The sequence below is a fragment of the Anser anser genome (assembly GCF_964211835.1).
Source record: "Anser anser genome assembly, chromosome: 13".
Classification (NCBI taxonomy): domain Eukaryota; kingdom Metazoa; phylum Chordata; class Aves; order Anseriformes; family Anatidae; genus Anser; species Anser anser.
The window spans coordinates 6,118,045-6,131,511 of record NC_139734.1 but is presented as its reverse complement, the minus strand read 5'-3'; the positions used below and the strand labels follow the sequence as shown (position 1 = coordinate 6,131,511).

The following is a 13,467-nucleotide window of genomic DNA, read 5'->3' as shown; positions in this document are numbered from 1 at the left end:
AGGCAGGTCTGCAGAAGCACAGCCAGGAAGAGGCCCTGGGAGCCTACACAGCACCACACCTCTCCTGGTGCCCGGGTTTAGAGGGGAACAGCAGTAACATTGTGCTGATGGCACATGAGGTGCAATACTATAGCAGGTAAACTCAAGAGATGGAGGCCAGCCATCATTCTGGAAATTTAGGGAGGTTAAGGTTTGTTTGTTGTTTTGTTTTTCTTCTCATTTAAGGTTAAGTTCTTCACCCTTTTAGACCCAATTAAACTTCCTTCTCTCCTCTTCCCAATTGTTCTCATTCTCTCAAATCAAAAAATAGGAATCCAGAACCAAGTGACAAACTATGGATCAAACTACAGATCACAAACTTTCTCTGCAGTTTTTAGGCAGATGAATTTTCAAGCATGTATACATGAAATTAAAAGAGGATTTCCAAGTAATTGGCATCCTACTCTATCATATAATTTTTTTACTCTCCTAACAGAAAAAGTGTTCTCTAATATCTGTATATATCCTGCTTAGGAGATATTGGTATCAGGATAAAAACGACGATTTTTTTAAAAAAGGTTTTCTAGCTGCAGTGAATAATGCAGAAATCTGGTAACCTGTGAAAGTATTTAAGTCAAAAGTAACATGCACTTTTATCAGAACAAGAAATAACTCACCCCCATCCCTGCAGGTAATTCAAGTAATTAGTTATAGTAAAACTGTTCTCACCTGAACGCATCCAGCTAACATCTCATAGAGAATATGTGCACGCTTCTTCATTACTCTGACATCTACCAGAGTGGAGTCTGCACACTGACCGTTCTGAATTGGATTTATGAATCGATTTCGGAATTCTTTAATGGAACCAAGCAAATTCTCCTTAATAAAGTTAACCATGCAGTGATCTGGAACAAAAAGATCAGGCTCCAGTTGTTGAAAAGTGAAAGTACAGTACTGGGATTAATTCTAACACAAAATGAATGTGTCATATATAAAGTAAGAGCTTTCTCTTAAGCAAAAAAAAAATGTATATATAAACCCAGCATTTTCAGAAAAAGGCATCTTAAATTGATACACACTGTCAGCAAAAAGGTAACTTCTAAACTTAATGTCAGATTTAACACTACCTCATCTTAGATGCTAAACAAAGTTTGAGAGCTTCTGTACACCAAAGCAATTAAATGACAAATCATATTTGTAAATATTTGGAAACAGATTCAAAAGCATTAATCAAAAGAAAGAAATATTACCGCATTATTAACAAACAGGAGCAAATATTACAAGCTAATATAGAATAAAATTCCTGAAGCAATAAAATAAATTACTGTTTTAGCAAGTTTTCTAAGAACACTGCTCTATAATAGTTTAAAACAATTTAAATTTATGCTCCTGCTAGACCTGGTCCACCCATTTCCCCTCTAAATACTCCCTCCCTTTCCCTTTGGACATGTTGAGACTCATCTGATCCTTTGGTGAGCCACACCAAGGAACTGAACTGTCAGAAAGCTATTCAGCATTCATGTTCTGATACTCCTCACACTGGCTCCCTGTGGAATCAGATGTATGCAAGGCCATGCCAAGGAAAGGGATGGAGGAAAGGCCAGGCTTCCAACAGCTTCGGCTTAATTTGGCTTAAGCTATCATAGAAATGCATCTCGAGACATTAATTAAATATGCAAAATGAAAAACAAAACAAAAAACTTGTTGTTTTTCTGTTGTTGTAGAAACATAGCAAACAGCTTCATCATGTCAAATTGTAATCAAACTAACTCTCTCTCTACTAATATATTGCTGAAAGGCAGGAGTACATTCAAAGAAATAAAGCTGTCTTAAACAAGAAAGCTACTCACATTCTATAAGATTATTTTGCAGTGGTGTTCCTGTAAGGATTATTCTTCTCCTGGATCGAATAGAATTCATTGCCTTAGAAACAGCAGATGCTTCATTTTTTAATATGTGCCCTTCATCACAAACAACAAAGTCAGGGCCTAGAAAGAAATAAGAACATTAGATCTCTCCCATCTTTTATAACCACAAAGAAACTGGCAGCCTACAGAAACTGAAATTTGTTCTACTAATGTTTATTATGGGCTTTATTTATTTATTTTAAAGCACCATTAAGGTTCTTTTTCAGTTTTTACACAAGCATTTACAGTAGACGTTCTGGTAAACTGCAGACCATTACTTGTAAAATTTTCAAGGCAGGATTAAATACAACTTTCGAACATATTCCTGTAAAAATTGTCTATCCACAGAGCTAGTGCATCTGTGTCTGTATTTTCATTCACCCTGTCAAAACTTCTTAAAGCTGTTCCCTAAATTCAGCTTATGCTGCCATCTACTGGTGCTCAGGCAATTAAAACAAAACCCAAAAGATAAGGTAGCCAGCAATTTTTGTGCAAGGCAACAGATCTGTATCAACACAGGTAAACAGTGCGACTGGAAGTCTAATCTAAGATTTATGAACACCATCAAATCTGATTTGAATTAGAGACAACTGAAATGCCACCCTGTAGCTAAAAGTCACTGCAGAAATTTCCTCTGCTTTTACCGAAGATAAAACCAGGGATTCCAGACTACAAATTTAGAGGAGTTGCACAAGGAATGGCAAAACCACGCCATAAGATGTTTGCACTGTATGCGAAGCAACTCTGGCAGAATTATTAGGACTCCGAATTTGGGGTTTACAAAAAATACCAAATTTGGCAGAATACACTTACACATCCTAACATTTATCAGAATTGGGTCAAGTTCTGGAAACTATTTCCTTGGAAGGACATATGGAAGATGTTCTAGGATCCTACTGATGACTGAATGAATGTCTTACCAGATCTAAAACTGACCTCAATTCCTGTACTATCAACCCTGACGTCAGCTGAACTCAAGTTTACACACCTCTGAAAAATACTAACCAAAGCCATCAGCTGGGTTATCTATTCAGCTCTAAAAAAGCTGGCATTTGAGATGGCAAAGAAGAATTTATCAGCATTACCAATTTAATCTCTTGTAACTTATCGATAAACGTTTTCTTCAGTAAAGAAAATCAATTCTAGTAATCAACACAAATCAACAGTCCAATCACAACTTTGACCAACCGCACGATTTAGTGCCAACCATCTCAATTGTGCCATTTAAAATGTCAAGCTGATTTCAATCTTACACGTTAATATGAAAGGAATCAAGAAGGTATTCTTTTCTAAGCAGAAAGAATAAGTCTTCTAACCAAGTCTAGAAGGCAATCACGAAAATCCAGTACCTACATTAATTCCCAACACATTCGACTTGCCCAAGTCCAGTGATTTGTAAATTCTCACACCTTCCCCAGAAACATTTCCCCATACTACTTCACAACTTTTGTACCTTCCCCAGCAAGGACAGCGCTGAGAGGCTACGCACAAAGACCTTCTTCAGTTTTAGGCAAGCACCTCTTACTGACGGACCCTTTCTGTAGTCCTCATTCTGAACCGCCTCGGGGCTAGTGTTTCCTGAAGAGTAAGGAGCTTGCCAGAACTGAAGCATTTGTAAAGACTTGCAGCATCTCCCCACAAGATCAAACAGCCTGCACATTAACACAGCATTCTCAGAAATGGATTTGGTCTGGAACATTGCATTTACAATCAAAGCACATCAGAAAAAAGGATAATGAAATTTTAATGATGGTTAGGCAAGCAAAATGGTGCCAATAAATCCAGAAATCCATTTCAAAGACTATGATTTTAACACGAACAAGGCAGTTATTTAAAAAAGGTCAATGTTGCTTAGACTAAGTGAATGATAGCAGAAATATGAAAAAACTATCTTAGTATAATTTTTGTGGTTTGTTTGGCAGTCGTGTAGCACCGATATTGAACTCACATCTTGGCTACAATTCAGTGACATGGACTTTCATACATTTGTGTTTTTTTCTTGTTCTTAAAAATCATTACAGACAGAGCATTTATCAAAATATCGTAAGGGAATGTAAAACAGAGACCTCAAGGGATTGTTTAGTCCATTTTCTTCATCTGAGATAATAGATACAAGAGTAGGATGCATCCTCCCCAGAAGAAGTAAAACTCTGTGACCTCTCTCTTCTCCTAAAACACTGTGTGTAAAGCATAATATAAATGATCTCTGATGCAACTCCAGATAAATTCTGCCTCTTCCTTTCTCCAACTCATGTAAAATCCCACCCAAAGTCTCTCACTAACCAGCTTTTACATGGTGGAAAGTTTGTCCGGTTAGTAATCTTGTTTTCTAGGCTAGAAAGCCTTACTCTTTCAATCTTTCTTCAGAGATCATAGTCTTCGACTTCTTAACCTTCTTGCTGTGCTTGGACACATTAATACGCTGATACAAATAAAACACACACTGATAGATACATAGGTATATAGATACACACACAGTTCTTTTACTCTGAGGTCTACAAGAACTTAAAGAACTTCCCAAATTTAACAGTAATGGGATTTTTATTAGCAGTAACAAGAACAAAACGACACAATTACTGAAATGCTGCAAGCACAGCACAGCAGCTATTAACAAACAACTCGATAAAATGCTGTGTGGTACAAAGCATTATGGGAAATAATGTCTTGCTCTGCAGGAGTATACAATCCTTCCATTATTTCACGTGGCAGAGCTAGTTAATTAATGAAATCACTTCTCACACTATCTCCCCACCCATAAACTTTGGCTAAACCTTCCCTCTCTGGTCCCCTCTCCTGCAGCATACAGCACTACATAAGCTTCTACTACAGAACACATCTACCCTAGCAGTATTCATTTTAACCAGACATAAACCATTAAATTATTGCTCAAATACCAAATTTGCAACTTTTAGTTTTAAAAGTGCTCCCAGAGACAAAGCTTGTCCTATCTGCAGTCCCAGCAGTAATCCAGCATGCAGATTTATAACTTTTACTGGCAGTCTGCTCACTGCCAGGGCCGTGATTCACAGATAGCAAGAAGCTGTTGCAAGAGTCTTCTCATCAGTTTCGGAAATCCAAACGTGTCCAAAAAGTAATGGATAACAACACAAGAACATTACTGTCTGTTTGTATTTAGTTTAAATGGAGAAGGATATGAGGCAACATAAAAATAACTACTGAGTTATTGCAAGGTTAGTGCTCCTAATGGCCTGACTCCACACCACCAACCAAGTAATCCAAGAAGAGACCAAACCAGGGTTTCCATGTTCATATGAAATTAGTCAAAACCTACAAGGCCCAGTGTGCTGCAATTTGTGGATTATGATTAAACCATTAGAAGTTAACCTAATCACAAATGTTGCTCTATCGTATTGTCCTAAGGTGTCTACATAGGCTTGGAAGCAGAAGAGGACCACCCCACGAGCAGGATGTAAAACCCAAAAACGACTCGGAAGAGATGGGATGGGGTACGTCACAGAAGGCACAAGGTCTCCTCTGTATAAAATTCCACGGTGAGCATGCCACCTCCCTCTACAGTCTGATGGTTTTGAAGTTACATAAATACAAACCCATGAAAGAAGGGGCAACATTATTGTAAAGACATGTAAGTAAGAAACCTTACACCATGGCTCCCTTACACTTTCCACAAGAAAAATAACCTACAAAAGTCAGTTACTATAAGAGTATCTCAACTCCTCTATTCTTTGCTAAAGTCAACAGAAATATAGCAGGACAAGAGATCCTTCAATTCTTCCATGATTTTGGGGTGAAATTAGATGGAGATGTGAGTTGTGTTTTTTTTCATTCATCATTACAAACAAAATTTTAATTGAATATAAATACACCTGAACACAACCAACCAAGTACAAAGCCATCATCGGGCTACTGCTACCACTGCTAGACACTAGCTCATACCTTTTCTTCTACAGCTGTGAGCTTCCTGGCAACATTCTCAACCCTAAGCAATTTTCCTTCTTGCTTAAATAATGCTTGTGGCTTCAATGTGATCACAAAAACAGTTCATCAGCTATTATACAGGAGCTTTCCTGAGTCAAACTGGCAGCTTCGCAAACTGGAGCTGGAAATGCCAGTGCTGCTAAGGCGGCAGGGGATGGAAACGTGCAGAGTATGGGTAGAAGAAAGAACCAACCCCTTAATAGCTCAGCTTAGCTGTTGGATCATTTCAGCTCCAGCACCAAACTCTACCTCAGGAAGGCTCAGCAGGAACGTAAGAAGCAGAGGGGATTTTCATCTCTGAAGGGACAAAAGCTCAGTACAGAGAAAGGCCAACTAAGAGCTACCAAAGCACATTATCAACATGTGTCAGTAAAAACCTGCTAACAGAGCCAGATGTTTCAACCTGTGGAAACCATCACATAGAAGGATGCTTATCAGACAATTTTTGAAAAGATAATCCAGTGAAAACAAGAAGAAAGGAAGTAACTTCTGATGAGATTTTAGAGAGAATTTAAACTAAAGGAATGGAAATCTGAGAATTGCTACTATCAGCTTGCAATATGAAGCCCAAAACAACCAGATCATAAGACTTGTTGAAAAGTCAATTTCTGATTTTTAAAACAACTGCACTATTCACAGTCAGAGGTAGCTTTCACCGCCTCTAGAGACAAAGTATTTTGTAGTATTTTATCCGTTTTATCTCTCAACCAGCTTATAAGGAAAAATCACCTTCGTTACTACCCATCTGCCCACAGCTCTCTGACCTAGATGGCAGCACCCAGCAATGCTTTCAATTATCTCGAAGTATTTCTTTAAACTACTTACTTTCCATCTCTGACAAGCTGTCATTATTCTGAGGTTTCCCAACTCAGAAGAAGATCAGTTTAAGTAGTAAATTAATTTCATTGTTGATCTGCTCAATTTTTATCAATATTTTTAAATGACATTTTCACCGGGCTTCAAGCTTCATAACTTGATTCACTTCCATTTTTCTTCATTTCTTTTTTTAACCCAAATTCAATATTATCAGCAACCTTGAAAGATTTTAGAAGCCAGAGCACTGACCTTGTAATCCTGCCCAAAGATGGAAGACTACAAATTAAGCGATGATTTGTCCACAAAAGGAGTAGGTGTGGATTTATCACACGTAGTCAGCTTTGACTTGTATCAGCCATCAGTAGGCCAGTATGAAACAATTTTCTATGCTTTCTTGGAAATTCCTAACTTCTTCCTTTGGAACTACTACTCCAACTTTTTTTTCTTTCCTTCTTCATCTTAATCTCAATACATACATGTCTTTCAGAAAAATTATTCCAGAATTCCGAGTTATTGACATGAAGAATAGGTTTTCATTGCTGTATTTTAAACAACCTCGACAAGAGCTGCAAAATATCAGAAGTGCTTTCTGCCCATTCAACTCATGAGTCACACTTAAGCTCAGCTCTAACCACTTACAGTTTTAAAAAGGCTCATCTTATTTCTAGTTAACTACGCTATTTTTAATGTGAATGAAAACTACCATTCTCTTTTGCAACTTAATCAGAAGAGCATTTTAAGTCTTCAGCAAATGTGTCACCATTTACAAATATGCTAAATGTTAGCAATAGCAGCTAATGCTAACCCCTTTTGAAGCTCAAAAAGCAACACTATACCTTTTTTTTTAAAAAAAAAAAAAAGCAGGGGACTTTTACAATAATATATTGCCTATAAAGTCAGAGATCACATCAGTAGTATGCAAACAACAGGGCTCTGAACAACTGTTTGGGTCAGGGAGCGGCTCTACGCGAGATGAAACAGATCTAGAGTTGCTGCTGCTCAGACCCTTTCCGAAAGGCCCAGCATCACCGTCCTTCTTCACTATCTCTGTCAACCAGATATGTGTCTGCTCAATCTGAGCCAATTCAGAGAACTAAAATACATACAAACTGATCATTTTTGAAAGTTTACTTTTGGCTTATCTTATGTTCCTGAACCAATTCATAACAGGATCAGGGAAACGCCACTTTCACTGCAATGGAAGAGGCAGGAACCTGCAGAAATAGCAGGGAGGTAGTATAACAGTAATAATTAATCAGGTAATAACAGCAAATGAGACATACGAATGAGACAAACTTCCAGACTAAGAAGGAAACCAATCCATCATAAGCTAAACATTAGCTTACGAAACACAAGAATGAGTAATTATTTTATTTAAGAATCACAGAGACTGAATTTGCTCACCTGTATTGCTGAAATATATGTATACAGAGAGCTACGAAACAACCTTTCATGGCCAGGTTACACGTAGAGCTGTTTGATTTTCAGTGTCTTTTATGACTACAACATACAATCAGGACCCTAGTCAATTACGCCTTCTCTCTAGTCAACTTCTATTGTACCTCATCATTATGAAAATGTGATTTTTAAAGTTCTGTAACAATAATCACGAAGTGGTTTTTCCCCATTTGTGAAGTTCATAAAAATCAGTCAGCAAGACCAAGTACAAGCAAGACCAATGCTGTTATTTCACATGAAATCGGAATGCTTAAATAAAATAAAATCAACCATACGCTAACAGTCACATAACTTAAAGTCCAATCAGATAACTAAACCCCAAGAACATCTACCTGAAGAACCAGATAAATCATTTCCCTTACCTACCACATCAGCATTCCCAAATTTAATCAACTGTAAGTACAATATCAAAGTTATGGCAAAGGTATCTTTTAAATACGGTATTTAAAATATATTGTGCTGTGAATAATCTTAGGTAGTTCTCATATCAGTTACTAGGTCAGAATTTGGAAGAAAATTTTGCCATTTTGGTGAAACTTGCTAATTCCGAAGTTTTTAGTTGTTTTTGATGATCACCCGATAAAACTGGTTTTTATCAACAGTATTTTCAAGTGCTTATATACACATTTTACAGAAATTTGCCCCATTCAGCTCAACTTAAAACCAAACATCCATTTCACAGACTGGAAAAAAATATGAAAAAGTGCTTTATCTGCAATCAACTAATTAGCACTTAATTAATACTCATTTCTTCACACTTCTGAGGTATATGTTTTCAACTATTCTTTATGTGTGCTTGCTCCTGTACCTGCAGAATTCTAGTGAAGATCAAGTAGTTTGTGGTTTTAATAAAATTGCGGATTACAGTAACCATCAATTCACACTTGAAATTACCACGCAAAGAAAGCAATGGTTGCAAAAAAGATACCCATGAGAAAAAGTTTCCAGTATGTGTTCCTGTGGCCATTTCCATATTGGACCTAATACAAAAGACCCTTACAGGCAGGCTATTTACAAAAGCACTGTGCAGCTTCTGAACAACCACCTCTGTAATTCAGCAAAGGGGAAAAAAAAATTGTGATAAATCTTGCCAATGTTACTGTTTAAAATCATCTGCCCAACAGACTGCCATTTCCGTGATTACTTAGCTCATATTCTGAAACATAAAAATTCATTACATATAATGCATACCTTCATTAATTTTCCACTTACCTGGATCAACTAAAGCTTTATTAAATATTTCTTTAAGTTTTCTACTCTTCACGTTCCTGCCTTGTGCAAGATTACGATACATCTCGTAGCCTATTATCATCACACCTCCCTCATCTTGCCAACGCTGGAGCATATAGCTTCTCTCTTGGGGGCGTTTCACAGTTGCTAGTTCACAGACCTTTCAAATGGAAAAAAACATGCTTCAGTTCCTCTTAAAATTCCAAAGTAGTGGTGTAACTTAAATACCTTAAGGCATATTAATGCTAGTGATTTTTTCAAACAAAGTGCATTCCTTAGCCTGTATTTTGAGTAGTGGAGCTTCCCAATTATGCAAATCATTCAGTTATTTCATTTTTAAGAACTCTTTTTAAGCCTTATAATACCTCTAATTTCTCATCATCTTCAAAACCTTCTTGCCATTTTTCAAACTCATTCAACCAGTTCAAGGCAGTGTTCAGTGGACACACTACCAGAGCCGTCCGGAAATCCAGCTTGTCACAAAGCAAGACCGTGTGAAGAAAACTTACTACCTGCAAGAGGAACAACAAACAAAATGCCAAATTAAATGCCGAGCACTGAAGGACAGGAAAGAAACACACAGGTACATATTCATTCACATATAAAATGTACCAACCGCAATCTTACTCGCACATACTTTTTCTGTTTGTTAAACAACTTGATGCTTAAAATTCAATACATGTATATTTTGATTTCATATGATTATTAATTTGGGTTGCACAGCTGCTTAAATCCTTCATATAGTGATAGAGATATAGTTTAAAATTGTATAGCTGCACTATTTGAATAGTTGAACTGTAAACCTCCCTTTACATTTCACCAATCATTTTCATAAACTAAGAATTTCTATTAAGTAATTTGTAAGCCTTCCCCCAGTAGTAACCCCAAACCTTAAATAAATTCACCTCTACGGACTTGATGACTGTGTCAAATTTCTTGAAAGTGACTTTCAGTCTTAAATTATGTTTTCCATGGTGTGTTTTTTTTTTCCAACATACTGGCAAATTATGCATGGGATTTATTTTTTTTCAGGATTCAAACCCAGGTTTTGCTCTTGCAAATGAGCTCTGAAGCAGGTTATTGAAATGCTTTATGATATTCACCCTAAAGCCAGCCTGGGTATATCCTACAGATGATAACACCTTCTTGAGGCTTGGAAAAAAAAAACTAACTCTTTTGCTGCCATTTAAGAGTATTTCTGTTGGGCTGCCTGTTTTTGAGCAATAGCAAATAAAACCAGGACTGGAGGTAGCACGTAAGAAGTCAGGAGCAGAGCAGCCAGAGATCCCAGAACAGCCCCAGCTCTCACTGCCATTTAATGGTGAAGGCTGCCCCGTAATCCACAGCCATACAACACCCAGGAATTTCTTTCTGGATCAAAACTTGTTATCTTACAACCCTGATTCAATACACCGCATCAAAGTAATTTTAAACTGCATGACTAAGATTTGAGCACTGGGCACCAAACTGTTTTTAGATGCTCCAATACCAGAATAATTACTAGTGGTTTTGCTATCAACACAAAAGCATCTTATGTTCAGATGCAGAAAGAAACTACCCATGAAGGCTCATCAGGAAAGTCCTATTAAGAGCTAAACAACAAATGGCATTGTTGAGTACAGTGGGAGGACTGGCAAATAACCATGTAAGGGAAAATAAAAAAGATTATTTAGCTACAAACAGGATCCATAAAAACATTTGATTATCAAGAAGTCACGACACAGCCACTGTGTCATGTTTGCAATCACATATAAAAATATCTTCCAGTGTGAAACATTTCAAGCTATTTACTGAAGTTTAAAGTGTATCAAGTATAAATGTACAAAGTAATCCGGGTTCCACTGCCGCACTGAAAAGTTCTACACTTCTGCACTACTTTGCAAATCTCCAGGAAAAGCTGGGATCTAACTCCTGAGGAACCATAACATGTAAAATCAGAATTAAGCATGTAAAAATACACTCTTCAAGGTACGTATGAAAATTCTCTTCTATGGGATTCTGGATTGTTTTAACAGGTGAGGTCTTCTGCCTCAGCTTCCATCAACAAAGCAAAGAGATATGCTGCAGCTGGAGTTCTAAAAAAAACAAAAACAAGAAACCAAACCACACACACTGTACTGTCCATGTGCTGTGCATCACAATCAAGATTGCAGCTTGTTTTACCTAAGCAGAACATAGAGGAATCCAGGGAATGACTGCAGTTTCTCTATTCATCTACAGCTTTGTATTACTCAAAAAACCAAACCAGAAAAACAAACAACGCTAAAAAAAACAAACAAAGCTAAACTTTCTCTGATTCACTTCTTTACAAAGGAATCCCAGGAATCTAAAGAATCTGAGGGAGCCAACTAAGCACTCTGTGACTATATCCTGCAATTCCCAGATCATGAAAAAAGATTTTCAGGATCAGTAAGTCTGAAATAAAATTCATCTCAACTAGATCAGAGGAGGGCAGGATTAGGTATTTCCTATGTCACTTCACTTGCTGAAGAATCCTGAAGGCTCAATTGCAGATGCAGAAATGGAAGAATCCACCCTGAAGACTGGATTAGAGGGAAGACACAAGAAGCAGGAAGCATCTGACCCAGTAAGGCACAGCTAATGCCAGCAAAAAGCAGATACCCCCTGCTAGATTTGGAGATACCTCTCTGAAGATTTCGTCTTGGAACACATCTCAAGACTCTAAAACTAATAAAGGAGGACATCAAGTCAAGCCAAGCCTATGGTCTAGCAGTGTCCACATGCTGACTATGCCCAATAACACCTCGTAAGGCAAATAAAAACTACTGACAAGCCTCATAAGCCAAACACAAAGGTGTCAAAGACCAGCTGTCAACAGCACTGTACAGCGTTTGGTTTGCTAAGTTACTACCAAGGTTGTAACGCTGGCTGTTGTCACCTGCGGATGAATCCAGCTGTGGCACAAAAACGTGGAGACATCTTTCATACAGCACGGAATTCCAGTACGTGGGTATACTGACCTCTCTAGGAATGAACAGATCTTGAGCCTTCAGGTCAGGTGAGAGGGCTTCCCAATCCAATGGGGGAAGCTTTCACCACAACTGACCAAGACAGAAGAGGCCAGTGAAATGGCATTTCCTCACAGACGCTTTGAGGATCCCATCCTCACTGTAGGAAGAAAACAACCTCTTTGAGAACCATCATCACCACGCCAAAGAGACTGCACTCCAAGAACGACTGAAGTGCATCCAGACTCGGAGCATTTGAAGAGGGAATTCGGAATGAAGTGCTGCACAAGTGCTGGCTGCTACATCGGCTAGACTCAAACTCACCAGAGGCACCTGGCGGATCTCCTGTCAAGCGACTTTACAGCTAAGGACTGCTCCTGGTGGAGGAAGGCCCTGACTGAACCCAAGCTGAAGTCAATTCTGATCAACTCCTGTGTCCGCAGAAGTAGCAAATTAGATTTCTAATGATTCACCTCAAGCTAGAGATCAAAAATGTTCACAACGACTTGTTTCAGCAGCCAGTTGTCCTGGTAAAGATGTGGGAATACCTCCCTTCTCCATAAGCGAGGAAACACAGCATCAATGAAGGCCAATGACAATGAGACCACAGCGGCCCTGCTTTTTATCAGCAGTGATCTTAGACTAAGAGTAAATGGTAGACTTTTTTTTTGATATAAACACTAATGGTCAGCTTCCTGCAGCTCAAGAGGCATTAAACAGTTTCCTTTTTGAAGGCAAGTCATGACACCACCTAAAGGCACCATCTTTTCCACCTATCGATGTGAGCATTCAGCCTTTTTAAGCACTGATAAGACTGTTGTCCTCCTTTCTTTTCGAGAGCTCTCTAAATTTTCCATTTCTCCTCCCCAAAATAAAAGGGAAAGGTTCATCTGTCAAATGACTTCTGCTAAAGGAATTCTTGGGAACAGACTGGGCAACACGGCAGCAAGACAAGCAACTTGCCCCAGTTCTCTGCTCATAGCAATGCTAAATATGGCTGAATGCGAAACCAAAATTCATGAAGACAGATACTTGGAAACAAGCAAAAAGAAAAGGAATTCAACACTCCCAGTTCCCCTGAAAAAGTAGCAGCATGAATACCGAGAAGCGGGGAACTCAAGAAAACTGTTCTGTATCTTTTCTTCCTTTTG

At 38.2% G+C, this 13,467-nt stretch overlaps 1 protein-coding gene across 5 annotated transcripts in view; it reads right to left on the bottom strand.

Annotated features, from left to right (window-relative positions):
* The window catches only part of ATRX (ATRX chromatin remodeler), an 86,120-nt gene that overhangs the window by 28,372 nt on the left and 44,281 nt on the right, over nt 1-13,467 (bottom strand). For all 5 annotated transcript variants that reach the window (XM_083797059.1, XM_083797060.1, XM_083797062.1 and 2 more), the window contains 4 exons: nt 9,713-9,859; nt 9,330-9,507; nt 1,830-1,967; nt 709-884 (listed from right to left, as the gene is read on the bottom strand). In XM_083797059.1, the coding sequence (XP_083653185.1) occupies nt 709-884; nt 1,830-1,967; nt 9,330-9,507; nt 9,713-9,859 (639 nt within the window). The remainder of the gene's footprint in view (nt 1-708; nt 885-1,829; nt 1,968-9,329; nt 9,508-9,712; nt 9,860-13,467) is intronic.